At 64.5% G+C, this 21,739-nt stretch overlaps 7 protein-coding genes across 12 annotated transcripts in view; 6 read left to right on the top strand and 1 right to left on the bottom strand.

Moving 5' to 3' along the window:
* Nucleotides 1-21,739, bottom strand: part of UBAP2 (ubiquitin associated protein 2) — a 121,809-nt gene that overhangs the window by 35,197 nt on the left and 64,873 nt on the right. The gene's annotated exons all lie outside the window — the stretch shown is intronic.
* Nucleotides 4,674-5,723, top strand: LOC129734676 (interferon-like). The gene has a single exon (XM_055698458.1). The coding sequence runs from the start codon at nucleotides 5,132-5,134 to the stop codon at nucleotides 5,693-5,695; it is 564 nt and encodes a 187-aa protein (XP_055554433.1). The 5' UTR covers nucleotides 4,674-5,131; the 3' UTR covers nucleotides 5,696-5,723.
* Nucleotides 7,725-8,776, top strand: LOC129734671 (interferon-like). Its single transcript, XM_055698453.1, has one exon. It carries the CDS (start codon nucleotides 8,183-8,185, stop codon nucleotides 8,744-8,746), a length of 564 nt encoding a protein of 187 aa, XP_055554428.1. The 5' UTR covers nucleotides 7,725-8,182; the 3' UTR covers nucleotides 8,747-8,776.
* Nucleotides 10,776-11,827, top strand: LOC129734672 (interferon-like). The gene has a single exon (XM_055698454.1). The coding sequence runs from the start codon at nucleotides 11,234-11,236 to the stop codon at nucleotides 11,795-11,797; it is 564 nt and encodes a 187-aa protein (XP_055554429.1). The 5' UTR covers nucleotides 10,776-11,233; the 3' UTR covers nucleotides 11,798-11,827.
* LOC129734674 (interferon-like) lies at nucleotides 13,827-14,876 on the top strand. The gene has a single exon (XM_055698456.1). It carries the CDS (start codon nucleotides 14,285-14,287, stop codon nucleotides 14,846-14,848), a length of 564 nt encoding a protein of 187 aa, XP_055554431.1. The 5' UTR covers nucleotides 13,827-14,284; the 3' UTR covers nucleotides 14,849-14,876.
* LOC129734675 (interferon-like) lies at nucleotides 16,866-17,915 on the top strand. Its single transcript, XM_055698457.1, has one exon. It carries the CDS (start codon nucleotides 17,324-17,326, stop codon nucleotides 17,885-17,887), a length of 564 nt encoding a protein of 187 aa, XP_055554432.1. The 5' UTR covers nucleotides 16,866-17,323; the 3' UTR covers nucleotides 17,888-17,915.
* On the top strand, nucleotides 20,266-20,933 carry LOC129734682 (interferon-like). The gene has a single exon (XM_055698463.1). The coding sequence runs from the start codon at nucleotides 20,363-20,365 to the stop codon at nucleotides 20,924-20,926; it is 564 nt and encodes a 187-aa protein (XP_055554438.1). The 5' UTR covers nucleotides 20,266-20,362; the 3' UTR covers nucleotides 20,927-20,933.

Consider the following 21,739-nt stretch of genomic DNA (forward strand, 5'->3'; position numbering starts at 1 on the left):
GCGCTTTCCTCCACCTCTCTCAAAAACCTCTCCCAGGCTTTCAACAGCCAGCGTCACCCGAGCCTCCGTGTCGGCCCGTCTCCTCCACAGTTCCCACCCCCCGCCCCGCTTTCCACCAACTGATCCTCAGCTCTGGAGGCCTCGCTACAGGGAGGCCCTCGCACCTCTTGCAGCGCGTCCACAGCAGGGCCACAGACACCGTCAGAGCCTTGCAACGCCTCTCCTGCGACGAAAGGCTCAGAGAGACGGGCTTCTTCAGCCTGCAGCAGGGAAGGCCCCGCGGAGACCCTTACTGCGGCCTTTCGGCACTTCCAGGGGGCTCACAAGAAAGATGGCCGACGACTCGGTCAAAGGGCCTGCAGCCACACCACAGCGGGGACTGGCTTCAAACCAAACGAGGGGCGGCTCACGCTCCCTACAAGAAGGCAACACGCTGCGACCAACCGGGAGGCAAAACGCTGCAACACGTTGCCCACAGAGGGTGGGGCGCGCCCCGTCCCTGGAAACCTCCCAGGTCAGCCTGGACGGGGCTCTCAGAACCTCCTCTACTTGAGACGGCCCTGCCCCTTGCTGGCGGGTTGGGCCCGGCGACCTCTGAGGGTCCCTCCCAGCCCAACCCGACCCAGCCCAAACCATGCCATGAGTCTAGGAGGGAGCGGCACGGCACAGACCCAACTCGGGGTCGCTGGCTCTTGCAGCTTCAGGCATTGCTCACCACAACTCTCTGCCTGCGCTGCTTCAAAACACCTTTGCAGCGCCAACTCTGCTGTTCTAGGGCAACACGGACAAGGTCCAGCCGGCGACCTCCAACGTCAGCCTACCTCCTGCCGTGACGGCACCTACCTACGCCCAACCACCGTGCACGCGCCACCACCCCAAGCACTGCACCCTCCAACACAACGCTGCCCTGACAACAGCGTGGCTCCCGGCCCGCCACCACCAACACCCTTCACACCTTTCCCCTGCTCCACACGCTTTCAGGAAACACGGGGCAGCCTCCCTCACGCAAGCACAATGCCATCCTCCCTCTTGCAAGGGACCTCAACAACTCAGCCAGCGCAACCTCCTCCTCCTGCCACTCCAGCTCCGCAGCTACGCTGGCTGCCCCGGCTCCACCTCCCGAGGACTCTTGGGCACCCCTCCTCTTCAGAGGAGCAGGGCCTCAGGCCATCCCAAACATGGGACCCTTCACTTACGGGCCACGGTTCCGTCTCCAGGCCCACCTCAGCCCCGGGGGCAGACAAAACACAAGACCCCGGGGATACAGGGGCGGGCACGTGCACCCACGGGACCACAGCCGGGCAGCCAAGGCGCCAAGGCAGGCAACAGCAACCGCAGCAAAACTCTTCCCTTCTTCCTCTTCCTTTTCCCTCAAGCCTTTCCTCCCCGTGCCCGTCAGCTTCAACGGGGCAGATCCATGCGGGAACACAGCCCACGCTCAAGTGCCTACCCCCAGAGCCACCTCCTCCCAAGCCGCCCCCACCCCCAGGCCCTCGCTCCAGGAGGGGGCTCCCCACGCTCTGACAAGTGACATCACTTCACAACCCTTCCCAACACGAAAAGGAAAGACCAGCTAAGACGAAAACAAAGGCCAGACACAAGTGAAAGGAAAACACACCACGGACAACACCAGGCCATTACAGGCGGAAAAGAACACTTGGGCAGGAAGGGAAACTTCAGCTGCGGAGAAGAGGCACCACAGCTCGCCCTGCAGCCAACAGGGAAACCCTGACACACCTCCCCGGCACAGCTGCCCCCAGGGGCTCTGCCCCGGCGCTTGCGCATCCCCCGCGCGACCACTACAGCCACCTCCCCACGACACACCACCGCCAAAGCACCGCCACCGCTCTCCCCACCCACGGCCACCCCAACAACGCACTTCCCCAAGACCACCACAGCCACCAGCCAAAACTGAAAGCCACAGCCGGAAACTCGCTGCCATCGGAAAGCGAGGAAGGGGGAAGCCGCCGCGCCACATAAAGCCGGCCCACCGGCACCACACCAAGCACAGCGACCACCCGCAACACCACCAAGCCTGCCCGGGCTCCTGCACAGCGACACCCACCCAACCACCATGACAGCGCCCGCAACCCCGCAGCCCCGCCTGACGCACGGGCGCCACGCCGCTCCTGCTCCTCCTGACGGCTCTCGCCACCGCCCTCAGCCTGCCACCACCTGCGGCCCGGCGACGACACCTTCCCCTGGGACGGCCCTCGGCTCCTCCAGGCCATGGCTCCCAGCCCGACACAGCCCGGCCAGCAACACCAGGCGCCCTTCGCTTCCCCGACACCCTCCTCCACACCAGCCACCCACAGCAAGCCGCCGCCACCGCCCTCCGCATCCTACAGCACCTCTTCCACACCCTCAGCAACGACAGCGCCCCACAACACTGGGACACCGGCGCGCGCCACCACCTCCTCTAACCACCTACAGCACTACATCCAACGCCTGAGCAATGCCCGACAGCCAGCGCCACGCTCTTCAAAAGGCAGCGACTCAGCATCGACAGGTACTTCACGCACATCCAGGACTTCCTCCACACCCACAACCACAGCGCCTGCGCCTGGACCACGTCCGCCTCGAAGCTCGCGCCTGCTTCCAACGCCTCCACAACCTCACCCGCACCATGCGCCGTTAGCCCAAGCACCGCGGCCAACGCGCACGCGCACAGGCCCCACCACACCGACAACAACACTTCTGGAGCCCCGGCGGACCCAGCCCCACCTCTCTCATCCCGCCTACCCTCAGCCACGCCAACAGCCGCTGCAGCAACGGCCCCGCGCCCCTCCGCCCCCACTGGACTGACCCCCTTATTTATACAACTCTTATTTATTGCCACCGCGGGACTTCACCTATTTATTCACCTATTTATTCACTCCACACAAAATAAAGACCTGTTGCAAAGACCTTGCCCAATGCATCTTGTCTCACAAGCACAAGGAACGAGCCTTCGGCATGGCGCGAAGCCACCGCCACTCAGCACCTGCTCCAAGCCCTGCCCCACACGGGCTCTGCAGGCCCCGTGCCCACTCTCCCCCTTGACACCTCTCCCCAAGGAGGCGCTTTCCTCCACCTCTCTCAAAAACCTCTCCCAGGCTTTCACAGCCAGCGTCACCCGAGCCTCCGTGTCGGCCCGTCTCCTCCACAGTTCCCACCCCCCGCCCCGCTTTCCACCAAACTGATCCTCAGCTCTGGAGGCCTCGCTACAGGGAGGCCTCGCACCTCTTGCAGCGCGTCCACAGCAGGGCCACAGACACCGTCAGAGCCTTGCAACGCCTCTCCTGCGACGAAAGGCTCAGAGAGACGGGCTTCTTCAGCCTGCAGCAGGGAAGGCCCCGCGGAGACCTTACTGCGGCCTTTCGGCACTTCCAGGGGGCTCACAAGAAAGATGGCCGACGACTCGGTCAAAGGGCCTGCAGCCACACCACAGCGGGGACTGGCTTCAAACCAAACGAGGGGCGGCTCACGCTCCCTACAAGGAAGGCAACACGCTGCGACCAACCGGGAGGCAAAACGCTGCAACACGTTGCCCACAGAGGTGGGGCGCGCCCCGTCCCTGGAAACCTCCCAGGTCAGCCTGGACGGGGCTCTCAGAACCTCCTCTACTTGAGACGGCCCTGCCCCTTGCTGGCGGGTTGGGCCCGGCGACCTCTGAGGGTCCCCTCCCAGCCCAACCCGACCCAGCCCAAACCATGCCATGAGTCTAGGAGGGAGCGGCACGGCACAGACCCAACTCGGGGTCGCTGGCTCTTGCAGCTTCAGGCATTGCTCACCACAACTCTCTGCCTGCGCTGCTTCAAAACACCCTTGCAGCGCCAACTCTGCTGTTCTAGGGCAACACGGACAAGGTCCAGCCGGCGACCTCCAACGTCAGCCTACCTCCTGCCGTGACGGCACCTACCTACGCCCAACCACCGTGCACGCGCCACCACCCCAAGCACTGCACCCTCCAACACAACGCTGCCTGACAACAGCGTGGCTCCCGGCCCGCCACCACCAACACCCTTCACACCTTTCGCCTGCTCCACACGCTTTCAGGAAACACGGGGCAGCCTCCCTCACGCAAGCACAATGCCATCCTCCCTCTTGCAAGGGACCTCAACAACTCAGCCAGCGCAACCTCCTCCTCCTGCCACTCCAGCTCCGCAGCTACGCTGGCTGCCCCGGCTCCACCTCCCGAGGACTCTTGGGCACCCCTCCTCTTCAGAGGAGCAGGGCCTCAGGCCATCCCAAACATGGGACCCTTCACTTACGGGCCACGGTTCCGTCTCCAGGCCCACCTCAGCCCCGGGGGCAGACAAAACACAAGACCCCGGGGATACAGGGGGCGGGCACGTGCACCCACGGGACCACAGCCGGGCAGCCAAGGCGGCCAAGGCAGCAACAGCAACCGCAGCAAAACTCTTCCCTTCTTCCTCTTCCTTTTCCCTCAAGCCTTTCCTCCCCGTGCCCGTCAGCTTCAACGGGGCAGATCCATGCGGGAACACAGCCCACGCTCAAGTGCCTACCCCCAGAGCCACCTCCTCCCAAGCCGCCCCCACCCCCAGGCCCTCGCTCCAGGAGGGGGCTCCCCACGCTCTGACAAGTGACATCACTTCACAACCCTTCCCAACACGAAAAGGAAAGACCAGCTAAGACGAAAACAAAGGCCAGACACAAGTGAAAGGAAAACACACCACGGACAACACCAGGCCATTACAGGCGGAAAAGACACTTGGGCAGGAAGGGAAACTTCAGCTGCGGAGAAGAGGCACCACAGCTCGCCCTGCAGCCAACAGGGAAACCCTGACACACCTCCCCGGCACAGCTGCCCCCAGGGGCTCTGCCCCGGCGCTTGCGCATCCCCCGCGCGACCACTACAGCCAACCTCCCCACGACACACCACCGCCAAAGCACCGCCACCGCTCTCCCCACCCACGGCCACCCCAACAACGCACTTCCCCAAGACCACCACAGCCACCAGCCAAAACTGAAAGCCACAGCCGGAAACTCGCTGCCATCGGAAAGCGAGGAAGGGGAAGCCGCCGCGCCACATAAAGCCGGCCACCCGGCACCACACCAAGCACAGCGACCACCCGCAACACCACCAAGCCTGCCCGGGCTCCTGCACAGCGACACCCACCCAACCACCATGACAGCGCCCGCAACCCCGCAGCCCCGCCTGACGCACGGCGCCACGCCGCTCCTGCTCCTCCTGACGGCTCTCGCCACCGCCCTCGCCTGCCACCACCTGCGGCCCGGCGACGACACCTTCCCCTGGGACGGCCTCCGGCTCCTCCAGGCCATGGCTCCCAGCCCGACACAGCCCTGCCAGCAACACCAGGCGCCCTTCCGCTTCCCCGACACCCTCCTCCACACCAGCCACCCACAGCAAGCCGCCGCCACCGCCCTCCGCATCCTACAGCACCTCTTCCACACCCTCAGCAACGACAGCGCCCCACAACACTGGGACACCGGCGCGCGCCACCACCTCCTCAACCACCTACAGCACTACATCCAACGCCTGGAGCAATGCCCGACAGCCAGCGCCACGCTCTTCAAAAGGCAGCGACTCAGCATCGACAGGTACTTCACGCACATCCAGGACTTCCTCCACACCCACAACCACAGCGCCTGCGCCTGGGACCACGTCCGCCTCGAAGCTCGCGCCTGCTTCCAACGCCTCCACAACCTCACCCGCACCATGCGCCGTTAGCCCAAGCACCGCGGCCAACGCGCACGCGCACGGCCCCACCACACCGACAACAACACTTCCGGAGCCCCGGCGGACCCAGCCCCACCTCTCTCATCCCGCCTACCCTCAGCCACGCCAACAGCCGCTGCAGCAACGGCCCCGCGCCCTCCGCCCCCACTGACTGACCCCCTTATTTATACAACTCTTATTTATTGCCACCGCGGGACTTCACCTATTTATTCACCTATTTATTCACTCCACACAAAATAAAGACCTGTTGCAAAGACCTTGCCCAATGCATCTTGTCTCACAAGCACAAGGAACGAGCCTTCGGCGTGGCGCGAAGCCACCGCCACTCAGCACCTGCTCCAAGCCCTGCCCCACACGGGCTCTGCAGGCCCCGTGCCCACTCTCCCCCTTGACACCTCTCCCCAAGGAGGCGCTTTCCTCCACCTCTCTCAAAAACCTCTCCCAGGCTTTCAACAGCCAGCGTCACCCGAGCCTCCGTGTCGGCCCGTCTCCTCCACAGTTCCCACCCCCCGCCCCGCTTTCCACCAACTGATCCTCAGCTCTGGAGGCCTCGCTACAGGGAGGCCTCGCACCTCTTGCAGCGCGTCCACAGCAGGGCCACAGACACCGTCAGAGCCTTGCAACGCCTCTCCTGCGACGAAAGGCTCAGAGAGACGGGCTTCTTCAGCCTGCAGCAGGGAAGGCCCCGCGGAGACCTTACTGCGGCCTTTCGGCACTTCCAGGGGGCTCACAAGAAAGATGGCCGACGACTCGGTCAAAGGGCCTGCAGCCACACCACAGCGGGGACTGGCTTCAAACCAAACGAGGGGCGGCTCACGCTCCCTACAAGGAAGGCAACACGCTGCGACCAACCGGGAGGCAAAACGCTGCAACACGTTGCCCACAGAGGTGGGGCGCGCCCCGTCCCTGGAAACCTCCCAGGTCAGCCTGGACGGGGCTCTCAGAACCTCCTCTACTTGAGACGGCCCTGCCCCTTGCTGGCGGGTTGGGCCCGGCGACCTCTGAGGGTCCCTCCCAGCCCAACCCGACCCAGCCCAAACCATGCCATGAGTCTAGGAGGGAGCGGCACGGCACAGACCCAACTCGGGGTCGCTGGCTCTTGCAGCTTCAGGCATTGCTCACCACAACTCTCTGCCTGCGCTGCTTCAAAACACCTTGCAGCGCCAACTCTGCTGTTCTAGGGCAACACGGACAAGGTCCAGCCGGCGACCTCCAACGTCAGCCTACCTCCTGCCGTGACGGCACCTACCTACGCCCAACCACCGTGCACGCGCCACCACCCCAAGCACTGCACCCTCCAACACAACGCTGCCTGACAACAGCGTGGCTCCCGGCCCGCCACCACCAACACCCTTCACACCTTTCGCCTGCTCCACACGCTTTCAGGAAACACGGCGCAGCCTCCCTCACGCAAGCACAATGCCATCCTCCCTCTTGCAAGGGACCTCAACAACTCAGCCAGCGCAACCTCCTCCTCCTGCCACTCCAGCTCCGCAGCTACGCTGGCTGCCCCGGCTCCACCTCCCGAGGACTCTTGGGCACCCCTCCTCTTCAGAGGAGCAGGGCCTCAGGCCATCCCAAACATGGGACCCTTCACTTACGGGCCACGGTTCCGTCTCCAGGCCCACCTCAGCCCCGGGGGCAGACAAAACACAAGACCCCGGGGATACAGGGGCGGGCACGTGCACCCACGGGACCACAGCCGGGCAGCCAAGGCGGCCAAGGCAGCAACAGCAACCGCAGCAAAACTCTTCCCTTCTTCCTCTTCCTTTTCCCTCAAGCCTTTCCTCCCCGTGCCCGTCAGCTTCAACGGGGCAGATCCATGCGGGAACACAGCCCACGCTCAAGTGCCTACCCCCAGAGCCACCTCCTCCCAAGCCGCCCCCACCCCCAGGCCCTCGCTCCAGGAGGGGGCTCCCCACGCTCTGACAAGTGACATCACTTCACAACCCTTCCCAACACGAAAAGGAAAGACCAGCTAAGACGAAAACAAAGGCCAGACACAAGTGAAAGGAAAACACACCACGGACAACACCAGGCCATTACAGGCGGAAAAGACACTTGGGCAGGAAGGGAAACTTCAGCTGCGGAGAAGAGGCACCACAGCTCGCCCTGCAGCCAACAGGGAAACCCTGACACACCTCCCCGGCACAGCTGCCCCCAGGGGCTCTGCCCCGGCGCTTGCGCATCCCCCGCGCGACCACTACAGCCAACCTCCCCACGACACACCACCGCCAAAGCACCGCCACCGCTCTCCCCACCCACGGCCACCCCAACAACGCACTTCCCCAAGACCACCACAGCCACCAGCCAAAACTGAAAGCCACAGCCGGAAACTCGCTGCCATCGGAAAGCGAGGAAGGGGAAGCCGCCGCGCCACATAAAGCCGGCCACCCGGCACCACACCAAGCACAGCGACCACCCGCAACACCACCAAGCCTGCCCGGGCTCCTGCACAGCGACACCCACCCAACCACCATGACAGCGCCCGCAACCCCGCAGCCCCGCCTGACGCACGGCGCCACGCCGCTCCTGCTCCTCCTGACGGCTCTCGCCACCGCCCTCGCCTGCCACCACCTGCGGCCCGGCGACGACACCTTCCCCTGGGACGGCCTCCGGCTCCTCCAGGCCATGGCTCCCAGCCCGACACAGCCCTGCCAGCAACACCAGGCGCCCTTCCGCTTCCCCGACACCCTCCTCCACACCAGCCACCCACAGCAAGCCGCCGCCACCGCCCTCCGCATCCTACAGCACCTCTTCCACACCCTCAGCAACGACAGCGCCCCACAACACTGGGACACCGGCGCGCGCCACCACCTCCTCAACCACCTACAGCACTACATCCAACGCCTGGAGCAATGCCCGACAGCCAGCGCCACGCTCTTCAAAAGGCAGCGACTCAGCATCGACAGGTACTTCACGCACATCCAGGACTTCCTCCACACCCACAACCACAGCGCCTGCGCCTGGGACCACGTCCGCCTCGAAGCTCGCGCCTGCTTCCAACGCCTCCACAACCTCACCCGCACCATGCGCCGTTAGCCCAAGCACCGCGGCCAACGCGCACGCGCACGGCCCCACCACACCGACAACAACACTTCTGGAGCCCCGGCGGACCCAGCCCCACCTCTCTCATCCCGCCTACCCTCAGCCACGCCAACAGCCGCTGCAGCAACGGCCCCGCGCCCTCCGCCCCCACTGACTGACCCCCTTATTTATACAACTCTTATTTATTGCCACCGCGGGACTTCACCTATTTATTCACCTATTTATTCACTCCACACAAAATAAAGACCTGTTGCAAAGACCTTGCCCAATGCATCTTGTCTCACAAGCACAAGGAACGAGCCTTCGGCGTGGCGCGAAGCCACCGCCACTCAGCACCTGCTCCAAGCCCTGCCCCACACGGGCTCTGCAGGCCCCGTGCCCACTCTCCCCCTTGACACCTCTCCCCAAGGAGGCGCTTTCCTCCACCTCTCTCAAAAACCTCTCCCAGGCTTTCAACAGCCAGCGTCACCCGAGCCTCCGTGTCGGCCCGTCTCCTCCACAGTTCCCACCCCCCGCCCCGCTTTCCACCAACTGATCCTCAGCTCTGGAGGCCTCGCTACAGGGAGGCCTCGCACCTCTTGCAGCGCGTCCACAGCAGGGCCACAGACACCGTCAGAGCCTTGCAACGCCTCTCCTGCGACGAAAGGCTCAGAGAGACGGGCTTCTTCAGCCTGCAGCAGGGAAGGCCCCGCGGAGACCTTACTGCGGCCTTTCGGCACTTCCAGGGGGCTCACAAGAAAGATGGCCGACGACTCGGTCAAAGGGCCTGCAGCCACACCACAGCGGGGACTGGCTTCAAACCAAACGAGGGGCGGCTCACGCTCCCTACAAGGAAGGCAACACGCTGCGACCAACCGGGAGGCAAAACGCTGCAACACGTTGCCCACAGAGGTGGGGCGCGCCCCGTCCCTGGAAACCTCCCAGGTCAGCCTGGACGGGGCTCTCAGAACCTCCTCTACTTGAGACGGCCCTGCCCCTTGCTGGCGGGTTGGGCCCGGCGACCTCTGAGGGTCCCTCCCAGCCCAACCCGACCCAGCCCAAACCATGCCATGAGTCTAGGAGGGAGCGGCACGGCACAGACCCAACTCGGGGTCGCTGGCTCTTGCAGCTTCAGGCATTGCTCACCACAACTCTCTGCCTGCGCTGCTTCAAAACACCTTGCAGCGCCAACTCTGCTGTTCTAGGGCAACACGGACAAGGTCCAGCCGGCGACCTCCAACGTCAGCCTACCTCCTGCCGTGACGGCACCTACCTACGCCCAACCACCGTGCACGCGCCACCACCCCAAGCACTGCACCCTCCAACACAACGCTGCCTGACAACAGCGTGGCTCCCGGCCCGCCACCACCAACACCCTTCACACCTTTCGCCTGCTCCACACGCTTTCAGGAAACACGGGGCAGCCTCCCTCACGCAAGCACAATGCCATCCTCCCTCTTGCAAGGGACCTCAACAACTCAGCCAGCGCAACCTCCTCCTCCTGCCACTCCAGCTCCGCAGCTACGCTGGCTGCCCCGGCTCCACCTCCCGAGGACTCTTGGGCACCCCTCCTCTTCAGAGGAGCAGGGCCTCAGGCCATCCCAAACATGGGACCCTTCACTTACGGGCCACGGTTCCGTCTCCAGGCCCACCTCAGCCCCGGGGGCAGACAAAACACAAGACCCCGGGGATACAGGGGCGGGCACGTGCACCCACGGGACCACAGCCGGGCAGCCAAGGCGGCCAAGGCAGCAACAGCAACCGCAGCAAAACTCTTCCCTTCTTCCTCTTCCTTTTCCCTCAAGCCTTTCCTCCCCGTGCCCGTCAGCTTCAACGGGGCAGATCCATGCGGGAACACAGCCCACGCTCAAGTGCCTACCCCCAGAGCCACCTCCTCCCAAGCCGCCCCCACCCCCAGGCCCTCGCTCCAGGAGGGGGCTCCCCACGCTCTGACAAGTGACATCACTTCACAACCCTTCCCAACACGAAAAGGAAAGACCAGCTAAGACGAAAACAAAGGCCAGACACAAGTGAAAGGAAAACACACCACGGACAACACCAGGCCATTACAGGCGGAAAAGACACTTGGGCAGGAAGGGAAACTTCAGCTGCGGAGAAGAGGCACCACAGCTCGCCCTGCAGCCAACAGGGAAACCCTGACACACCTCCCCGGCACAGCTGCCCCCAGGGGCTCTGCCCCGGCGCTTGCGCATCCCCCGCGCGACCACTACAGCCAACCTCCCCACGACACACCACCGCCAAAGCACCGCCACCGCTCTCCCCACCCACGGCCACCCCAACAACGCACTTCCCCAAGACCACCACAGCCACCAGCCAAAACTGAAAGCCACAGCCGGAAACTCGCTGCCATCGGAAAGCGAGGAAGGGGAAGCCGCCGCGCCACATAAAGCCGGCCACCCGGCACCACACCAAGCACAGCGACCACCCGCAACACCACCAAGCCTGCCCGGGCTCCTGCACAGCGACACCCACCCAACCACCATGACAGCGCCCGCAACCCCGCAGCCCCGCCTGACGCACGGCGCCACGCCGCTCCTGCTCCTCCTGACGGCTCTCGCCACCGCCCTCGCCTGCCACCACCTGCGGCCCGGCGACGACACCTTCCCCTGGGACGGCCTCCGGCTCCTCCAGGCCATGGCTCCCAGCCCGACACAGCCCTGCCAGCAACACCAGGCGCCCTTCCGCTTCCCCGACACCCTCCTCCACACCAGCCACCCACAGCAAGCCGCCGCCACCGCCCTCCGCATCCTACAGCACCTCTTCCACACCCTCAGCAACGACAGCGCCCCACAACACTGGGACACCGGCGCGCGCCACCACCTCCTCAACCACCTACAGCACTACATCCAACGCCTGGAGCAATGCCCGACAGCCAGCGCCACGCTCTTCAAAAGGCAGCGACTCAGCATCGACAGGTACTTCACGCACATCCAGGACTTCCTCCACACCCACAACCACAGCGCCTGCGCCTGGGACCACGTCCGCCTCGAAGCTCGCGCCTGCTTCCAACGCCTCCACAACCTCACCCGCACCATGCGCCGTTAGCCCAAGCACCGCGGCCAACGCGCACGCGCACGGCCCCACCACACCGACAACAACACTTCTGGAGCCCCGGCGGACCCAGCCCCACCTCTCTCATCCCGCCTACCCTCAGCCACGCCAACAGCCGCTGCAGCAACGGCCCCGCGCCCTCCGCCCCCACTGACTGACCCCCTTATTTATACAACTCTTATTTATTGCCACCGCGGGACTTCACCTATTTATTCACCTATTTATTCACTCCACACAAAATAAAGACCTGTTGCAAAGACCTTGCCCAATGCATCTTGTCTCACAAGCACAAGGAACGAGCCTTCGGCGTGGCGCGAAGCCACCGCCACTCAGCACCTGCTCCAAGCCCTGCCCCACACGGGCTCTGCAGGCCCCGTGCCCACTCTCCCCCTTGACACCTCTCCCCAAGGAGGCGCTTTCCTCCACCTCTCTCAAAAACCTCTCCCAGGCTTTCAACAGCCAGCGTCACCCGAGCCTCCGTGTCGGCCCGTCTCCTCCACAGTTCCCACCCCCCGCCCCGCTTTCCACCAACTGATCCTCAGCTCTGGAGGCCTCGCTACAGGGAGGCCTCGCACCTCTTGCAGCGCGTCCACAGCAGGGCCACAGACACCGTCAGAGCCTTGCAACGCCTCTCCTGCGACGAAAGGCTCAGAGAGACGGGCTTCTTCAGCCTGCAGCAGGGAAGGCCCCGCGGAGACCTTACTGCGGCCTTTCGGCACTTCCAGGGGGCTCACAAGAAAGATGGCCGACGACTCGGTCAAAGGGCCTGCAGCCACACCACAGCGGGGACTGGCTTCAAACCAAACGAGGGGCGGCTCACGCTCCCTACAAGGAAGGCAACACGCTGCGACCAACCGGGAGGCAAAACGCTGCAACACGTTGCCCACAGAGGTGGGGCGCGCCCCGTCCCTGGAAACCTCCCAGGTCAGCCTGGACGGGGCTCTCAGAACCTCCTCTACTTGAGACGGCCCTGCCCCTTGCTGGCGGGTTGGGCCCGGCGACCTCTGAGGGTCCCTCCCAGCCCAACCCCACCCATCCCAAACCATGCCATGAGTCTAGGAGGGAGCGGCACGGCACAGACCCAACTCGGGGTCGCTGGCTCTTGCAGCTTCAGGCATTGCTCACCACAACTCTCTGCCTGCGCTGCTTCAAAACACCTTGCAGCGCCAACTCTGCTGTTCTAGGGCAACACGGACAAGGTCCAGCCGGCGACCTCCAACGTCAGCCTACCTCCTGCCGTGACGGCACCTACCTACGCCCAACCACCGTGCACGCGCCACCACCCCAAGCACTGCACCCTCCAACACAACGCTGCCTGACAACAGCGTGGCTCCCGGCCCGCCACCACCAACACCCTTCACACCTTTCCCCTGCTCCACACGCTTTCAGGAAACACGGGGCAGCCTCCCTCACGCAAGCACAATGCCATCCTCCCTCTTGCAAGGGACCTCAACAACTCAGCCAGCGCAACCTCCTCCTCCTGCCACTCCAGCTCCGCAGCTACGCTGGCTGCCCCGGCTCCACCTCCCGAGGACTCTTGGGCACCCCTCCTCTTCAGAGGAGCAGGGCCTCAGGCCATCCCAAACATGGGACCCTTCACTTACGGGCCACGGTTCCGTCTCCAGGCCCACCTCAGCCCCGGGGGCAGACAAAACACAAGACCCCGGGGATACAGGGGCGGGCACGTGCACCCACGGGACCACAGCCGGGCAGCCAAGGCGGCCAAGGCAGCAACAGCAACCGCAGCAAAACTCTTCCCTTCTTCCTCTTCCTTTTCCCTCAAGCCTTTCCTCCCCGTGCCCGTCAGCTTCAACGGGGCAGATCCATGCGGGAACACAGCCCACGCTCAAGTGCCTACCCCCAGAGCCACCTCCTCCCAAGCCGCCCCCACCCCCAGGCCCTCGCTCCAGGAGGGGGCTCCCCACGCTCTGACAAGTGACATCACTTCACAACCCTTCCCAACACGAAAAGGAAAGACCAGCTAAGACGAAAACAAAGGCCAGACACAAGTGAAAGGAAAACACACCACGGACAACACCAGGCCATTACAGGCGGAAAAGACACTTGGGCAGGAAGGGAAACTTCAGCTGCGGAGAAGAGGCACCACAGCTCGCCCTGCAGCCAACAGGGAAACCCTGACACACCTCCCCGGCACAGCTGCCCCCAGGGGCTCTGCCCCGGCGCTTGCGCATCCCCCGCGCGACCACTACAGCCAACCTCCCCACGACACACCACCGCCAAAGCACCGCCACCGCTCTCCCCACCCACGGCCACCCCAACAACGCACTTCCCCAAGACCACCACAGCCACCAGCCAAAACTGAAAGCCACAGCCGGAAACTCGCTGCCATCGGAAAGCGAGGAAGGGGAAGCCGCCGCGCCACATAAAGCCGGCCACCCGGCACCACACCAAGCACAGCGACCACCCGCAACACCACCAAGCCTGCCCGGGCTCCTGCACAGCGACACCCACCCAACCACCATGACAGCGCCCGCAACCCCGCAGCCCCGCCTGACGCACGGCGCCACGCCGCTCCTGCTCCTCCTGACGGCTCTCGCCACCGCCCTCGCCTGCCACCACCTGCGGCCCGGCGACGACACCTTCCCCTGGGACGGCCTCCGGCTCCTCCAGGCCATGGCTCCCAGCCCGACACAGCCCTGCCAGCAACACCAGGCGCCCTTCCGCTTCCCCGACACCCTCCTCCACACCAGCCACCCACAGCAAGCCGCCGCCACCGCCCTCCGCATCCTACAGCACCTCTTCCACACCCTCAGCAACGACAGCGCCCCACAACACTGGGACACCGGCGCGCGCCACCACCTCCTCAACCACCTACAGCACTACATCCAACGCCTGGAGCAATGCCCGACAGCCAGCGCCACGCTCTTCAAAAGGCAGCGACTCAGCATCGACAGGTACTTCACGCACATCCAGGACTTCCTCCACACCCACAACCACAGCGCCTGCGCCTGGGACCACGTCCGCCTCGAAGCTCGCGCCTGCTTCCAACGCCTCCACAACCTCACCCGCACCATGCGCCGTTAGCCCAAGCACCGCGGCCAACGCGCACGCGCACGGCCCCACCACACCGACAACAACACTTCCGGAGCCCCGGCGGACCCAGCCCCACCTCTCTCATCCCGCCTACCCTCAGCCACGCCAACAGCCGCTGCAGCAACGGCCCCGCGCCCTCCGCCCCCACTGACTGACCCCCTTATTTATACAACTCTTATTTATTGCCACCGCGGGACTTCACCTATTTATTCACTCCACACAAAATAAAGACCTGTTGCAAAGACCTTGCCCAATGCATCTTGTCTCACAAGCACAAGGAACGAGCCTTCGGCGTGGCGCGAAGCCACCGCCACTCAGCACCTGCTCCAAGCCCTGCCCCACACGGGCTCTGCAGGCCCCGTGCCCACTCTCCCCCTTGACACCTCTCCCCAAGGAGGCGCTTTCCTCCACCTCTCTCAAAAACCTCTCCCAGGCTTTCAACAGCCAGCGTCACCCGAGCCTCCGTGTCGGCCCGTCTCCTCCACAGTTCCCACCCCCCGCCCCGCTTTCCACCAACTGATCCTCAGCTCTGGAGGCCTCGCTACAGGGAGGCCTCGCACCTCTTGCAGCGCGTCCACAGCAGGGCCACAGACACCGTCAGAGCCTTGCAACGCCTCTCCTGCGACGAAAGGCTCAGAGAGACGGGCTTCTTCAGCCTGCAGCAGGGAAGGCCCCGCGGAGACCTTACTGCGGCCTTTCGGCACTTCCAGGGGGCTCACAAGAAAGATGGCCGACGACTCGGTCAAAGGGCCTGCAGCCACACCACAGCGGGGACTGGCTTCAAACCAAACGAGGGGCGGCTCACGCTCCCTACAAGGAAGGCAACACGCTGCGACCAACCGGGAGGCAAAACGCTGCAACACGTTGCCCACAGAGGTGGGGCGCGCCCCGTCCCTGGAAACCTCCCAGGTCAGCCTGGACGGGGCTCTCAGAACCTCCTCTACTTGAGACGGCCCTGCCCCTTGCTGGCGGGTTGGGCCCGGCGACCTCTGAGGGTCCCTCCCAGCCCAACCCCACCCATCCCAAACCATGCCATGAGTCTAGGAGGGAGCGGCACGGCACAGACCCAACTCGGGGTCGCTGGCTCTTGCAGCTTCAGGCATTGCTCACCACAACTCTCTGCCTGCGCTGCTTCAAAACACCTTGCAGCGCCAACTCTGCTGTTCTAGGGCAACACGGACAAGGTCCAGCCGGCGACCTCCAACGTCAGCCTACCTCCTGCCGTGACGGCACCTACCTACGCCCAACCACCGTGCACGCGCCACCACCCCAAGCACTGCACCCTCCAACACAACGCTGCCTGACAACAGCGTGGCTCCCGGCCCGCCACCACCAACACCCTTCACACCTTTCCCCTGCTCCACACGCTTTCAGGAAACACGGGGCAGCCTCCCTCACGCAAGCACAATGCCATCCTCCCTCTTGCAAGGGACCTCAACAACTCAGCCAGCGCAACCTCCTCCTCCTGCCACTCCAGCTCCGCAGCTACGCTGGCTGCCCCGGCTCCACCTCCCGAGGACTCTTGGGCACCCCTCCTCTTCAGAGGAGCAGGGCCTCAGGCCATCCCAAACATGGGACCCTTCACTTACGGGCCACGGTTCCGTCTCCAGGCCCACCTCAGCCCCGGGGGCAGACAAAACACAAGACCCCGGGGATACAGGGGCGGGCACGTGCACCCACGGGACCACAGCCGGGCAGCCAAGGCGGCCAAGGCAGCAACAGCAACCGCAGCAAAACTCTTCCCTTCTTCCTCTTCCTTTTCCCTCAAGCCTTTCCTCCCCGTGCCCGTCAGCTTCAACGGGGCAGATCCATGCGGGAACACAGCCCACGCTCAAGTGCCTACCCCCAGAGCCACCTCCTCCCAAGCCGCCCCCACCCCCAGGCCCTCGCTCCAGGAGGGGGCTCCCCACGCTCTGACAAGTGACATCACTTCACAACCCTTCCCAACACGAAAAGGAAAGACCAGCTAAGACGAAAACAAAGGCCAGACACAAGTGAAAGGAAAACACACCACGGACAACACCAGGCCATTACAGGCGGAAAAGACACTTGGGCAGGAAGGGAAACTTCAGCTGCGGAGAAGAGGCACCACAGCTCGCCCTGCAGCCAACAGGGAAACCCTGACACACCTCCCCGGCACAGCTGCCCCCAGGGGCTCTGCCCCGGCGCTTGCGCATCCCCCGCGCGACCACTACAGCCAACCTCCCCACGACACACCACCGCCAAAGCACCGCCACCGCTCTCCCCACCCACGGCCACCCCAACAACGCACTTCCCCAAGACCACCACAGCCACCAGCCAAAACTGAAAGCCACAGCCGGAAACTCGCTGCCATCGGAAAGCGAGGAAGGGGAAGCCGCCGCGCCACATAAAGCCGGCCACCCGGCACCACACCAAGCACAGCGACCACCCGCAACACCACCAAGCCTGCCCGGGCTCCTGCACAGCGACACCCACCCAACCACCATGACAGCGCCCGCAACCCCGCAGCCCCGCCTGACGCACGGCGCCACGCCGCTCCTGCTCCTCCTGACGGCTCTCGCCACCGCCCTCGCCTGCCACCACCTGCGGCCCGGCGACGACACCTTCCCCTGGGACGGCCTCCGGCTCCTCCAGGCCATGGCTCCCAGCCCGACACAGCCCTGCCAGCAACACCAGGCGCCCTTCCGCTTCCCCGACACCCTCCTCCACACCAGCCACCCACAGCAAGCCGCCGCCACCGCCCTCCGCATCCTACAGCACCTCTTCCACACCCTCAGCAACGACAGCGCCCCACAACACTGGGACACCGGCGCGCGCCACCACCTCCTCAACCACCTACAGCACTACATCCAACGCCTGGAGCAATGCCCGACAGCCAGCGCCACGCTCTTCAAAAGGCAGCGACTCAGCATCGACAGGTACTTCACGCACATCCAGGACTTCCTCCACACCCACAACCACAGCGCCTGCGCCTGGGACCACGTCCGCCTCGAAGCTCGCGCCTGCTTCCAACGCCTCCACAACCTCACCCGCACCATGCGCCGTTAGCCCAAGCACCGCGGCCAACGCGCACGCGCACGGCCCCACCACACCGACAACAACACTTCCGGAGCCCCGGCGGACCCAGCCCCACCTCTCTCATCCCGCCTACCCTCAGCCACGCCAACAGCCGCTGCAGCAACGGCCCCGCGCCCTCCGCCCCCACTGACTGACCCCCTTATTTATACAACTCTTATTTATTGCCACCGCGGGACTTCACCTATTTATTCACTCCACACAAAATAAAGACCTGTTGCAAAGACCTTGCCCAATGCATCTTGTCTCACAAGCACAAGGAACGAGCCTTCGGCGTGGCGCGAAGCCACCGCCACTCAGCACCTGCTCCAAGCCCTGCCCCACACGGGCTCTGCAGGCCCCGTGCCCACTCTCCCCCTTGACACCTCTCCCCAAGGAGGCGCTTTCCTCCACCTCTCTCAAAAACCTCTCCCAGGCTTTCAACAGCCAGCGTCACCCGAGCCTCCGTGTCGGCCCGTCTCCTCCACAGTTCCCACCCCCCGCCCCGCTTTCCACCAACTGATCCTCAGCTCTGGAGGCCTCGCTACAGGGAGGCCTCGCACCTCTTGCAGCGCGTCCACAGCAGGGCCACAGACACCGTCAGAGCCTTGCAACGCCTCTCCTGCGACGAAAGGCTCAGAGAGACGGGCTTCTTCAGCCTGCAGCAGGGAAGGCCCCGCGGAGACCTTACTGCGGCCTTTCGGCACTTCCAGGGGGCTCACAAGAAAGATGGCCGACGACTCGGTCAAAGGGCCTGCAGCCACACCACAGCGGGGACTGGCTTCAAACCAAACGAGGGGCGGCTCACGCTCCCTACAAGGAAGGCAACACGCTGCGACCAACCGGGAGGCAAAACGCTGCAACACGTTGCCCACAGAGGTGGGGCGCGCCCCGTCCCTGGAAACCTCCCAGGTCAGCCTGGACGGGGCTCTCAGAACCTCCTCTACTTGAGACGGCCCTGCCCCTTGCTGGCGGGTTGGGCCCGGCGACCTCTGAGGGTCCCTCCCAGCCCAACCCCACCCAGCCCAAACCATGCCATGAGTCTAGGAGGGAGCGGCACGGCACAGACCCAACTCGGGGTCGCTGGCTCTTGCAGCTTCAGGCATTGCTCACCACAACTCTCTGCCTGCGCTGCTTCAAAACACCTTGCAGCGCCAACTCTGCTGTTCTAGGGCAACACGGACAAGGTCCAGCCGGCGACCTCCAACGTCAGCCTACCTCCTGCCGTGACGGCACCTACCTACGCCCAACCACCGTGCATGCGCCACCACCCCAAGCACTGCACCCTCCAACACAACGCTGCCTGACAACAGCGTGGCTCCCGGCCCGCCACCACCAACACCCTTCACACCTTTCGCCTGCTCCACACGCTTTCAGGAAACACGGGGCAGCCTCCCTCACGCAAGCACAATGCCATCCTCCCTCTTGCAAGGGACCTCAACAACTCAGCCAGCGCAACCTCCTCCTCCTGCCACTCCAGCTCCGCAGCTACGCTGGCTGCCCTGGCTCCACCTCCCGAGGACTCTTGGGCACCCCTCCTCTTCAGAGGAGCAGGGCCTCAGGCCATCCCAAACATGGGACCCTTCACTTACGGGCCACGGTTCCGTCTCCAGGCCCACCTCAGCCCCGGGGGCAGACAAAACACAAGACCCCGGGGATACAGGGGCGGGCACGTGCACCCACGGGACCACAGCCGGGCAGCCAAGGCGGCCAAGGCAGCAACAGCAACCGCAGCAAAACTCTTCCCTTCTTCCTCTTCCTTTTCCCTCAAGCCTTTCCTCCCCGTGCCCGTCAGCTTCAACGGGGCAGATCCATGCGGGAACACAGCCCACGCTCAAGTGCCTACCCCCAGAGCCACCTCCTCCCAAGCCGCCCCCACCCCCAGGCCCTCGCTCCAGGAGGGGGCTCCCCACGCTCTGACAAGTGACATCACTTCACAACCCTTCCCAACACGAAAAGGAAAGACCAGCTAAGACGAAAACAAAGGCCAGACACAAGTGAAAGGAAAACACACCACGGACAACACCAGGCCATTACAGGCGGAAAAGACACTTGGGCAGGAAGGGAAACTTCAGCTGCGGAGAAGAGGCACCACAGCTCGCCCTGCAGCCAACAGGGAAACCCTGACACACCTCCCCGGCACAGCTGCCCCCAGGGGCTCTGCCCCGGCGCTTGCGCATCCCCCGCGCGACCACTACAGCCAACCTCCCCATGACACACCACCGCCAAAGCACCGCCACCGCTCTCCCCACCCACGGCCACCCCAACAACGCACTTCCCCAAGACCACCACAGCCACCAGCCAAAACTGAAAGCCACAGCCGGAAACTCGCTGCCATCGGAAAGCAAGGAAGGGGAAGCCGCCGCGCCACATAAAGCCGGCCACCCGGCACCACACCAAGCACAGCGACCACCCGCAACACCACCAAGCCTGCCCGGGCTCCTGCACAGCGACACCCACCCAACCACCATGACAGCGCCCGCAACCCCGCAGCCCCGCCTGACGCACGGCGCCACGCCGCTCCTGCTCCTCCTGACGGCTCTCGCCACCGCCCTCGCCTGCCACCACCTGCGGCCCGGCGACGACACCTTCCCCTGGGACGGCCTCCGGCTCCTCCAGGCCATGGCTCCCAGCCCGACACAGCCCTGCCAGCAACACCAGGCGCCCTTCCGCTTCCCCGACACCCTCCTCCACACCAGCCACCCACAGCAAGCCGCCGCCACCGCCCTCCGCATCCTACAGCACCTCTTCCACACCCTCAGCAACGACAGCGCCCCACAACACTGGGACACCGGCGCGCGCCACCACCTCCTCAACCACCTACAGCACTACATCCAACGCCTGGAGCAATGCCCGACAGCCAGCGCCACGCTCTTCAAAAGGCAGCGACTCAGCATCGACAGGTACTTCACGCACATCCAGGACTTCCTCCACACCCACAACCACAGCGCCTGCGCCTGGGACCACGTCCGCCTCGAAGCTCGCGCCTGCTTCCAACGCCTCCACAACCTCACCCGCACCATGCGCCGTTAGCCCAAGCACCGCGGCCAACGCGCACAGCGCACGGCCCCACCACACCGACAACAACACTTCCGGAGCCCCGGCGGACCCAGCCCCACCTCTCTCATCCCGCCTACCCTCAGCCACGCCAACAGCCGCTGCAGCAACGGCCCCGCGCCCTCCGCCCCCACTGACTGACCCCCTTATTTATACAACTCTTATTTATTGCCACCAGCGGGACTTCACCTATTTATTCACCTATTTATTCACTCCACACAAAATAAAGACCTGTTGCAAAGACCTTGCCCAATGCATCTTGTCTCACAAGCACAAGGAACGAGCCTTCGGCGTGGCGCGAAGCCACCGCCACTCAGCACCTGCTCCAAGCCCTGCCCCACACGGGCTCTGCAGGCCCCGTGCCCACTCTCCCCCTTGACACCTCTCCCCAAGGAGGCGCTTTCCTCCACCTCTCTCAAAAACCTCTCCCAGGCTTTCAACAGCCAGCGTCACCCGAGCCTCCGTGTCGGCCCGTCTCCTCCACAGTTCCCACCCCCCGCCCCGCTTTCCACCAACTGATCCTCAGCTCTGGAGGCCTCGCTACAGGGAGGCCTCGCACCTCTTGCAGCGCGTCCACAGCAGGGCCACAGACACCGTCAGAGCCTTGCAACGCCTCTCCTGCGACGAAAGGCTCAGAGAGACGGGCTTCTTCAGCCTGCAGCAGGGAAGGCCCCGCGGAGACCTTACTGCGGCCTTTCGGCACTTCCAGGGGGCTCACAAGAAAGATGGCCGACGACTCGGTCAAAGGGCCTGCAGCCACACCACAGCGGGGACTGGCTTCAAACCAAA

The sequence above is a fragment of the Falco cherrug genome, chromosome Z, assembly GCF_023634085.1.
Source record: "Falco cherrug isolate bFalChe1 chromosome Z, bFalChe1.pri, whole genome shotgun sequence".
Classification (NCBI taxonomy): Eukaryota; Metazoa; Chordata; class Aves; order Falconiformes; family Falconidae; genus Falco; species Falco cherrug.

What these genes read in the sequence shown, in the direction of transcription:
- LOC129734676 (XM_055698458.1), top strand. Translation starts at nt 5,132, where the DNA reads ATGACAGCGCCCGCAACCCCGCAGCCCCGCCTGACGCACGGCGCCACG.
- LOC129734671 (XM_055698453.1), top strand. Translation starts at nt 8,183, where the DNA reads ATGACAGCGCCCGCAACCCCGCAGCCCCGCCTGACGCACGGCGCCACG.
- LOC129734672 (XM_055698454.1), top strand. Translation starts at nt 11,234, where the DNA reads ATGACAGCGCCCGCAACCCCGCAGCCCCGCCTGACGCACGGCGCCACG.
- LOC129734674 (XM_055698456.1), top strand. Translation starts at nt 14,285, where the DNA reads ATGACAGCGCCCGCAACCCCGCAGCCCCGCCTGACGCACGGCGCCACG.
- LOC129734675 (XM_055698457.1), top strand. Translation starts at nt 17,324, where the DNA reads ATGACAGCGCCCGCAACCCCGCAGCCCCGCCTGACGCACGGCGCCACG.
- LOC129734682 (XM_055698463.1), top strand. Translation starts at nt 20,363, where the DNA reads ATGACAGCGCCCGCAACCCCGCAGCCCCGCCTGACGCACGGCGCCACG.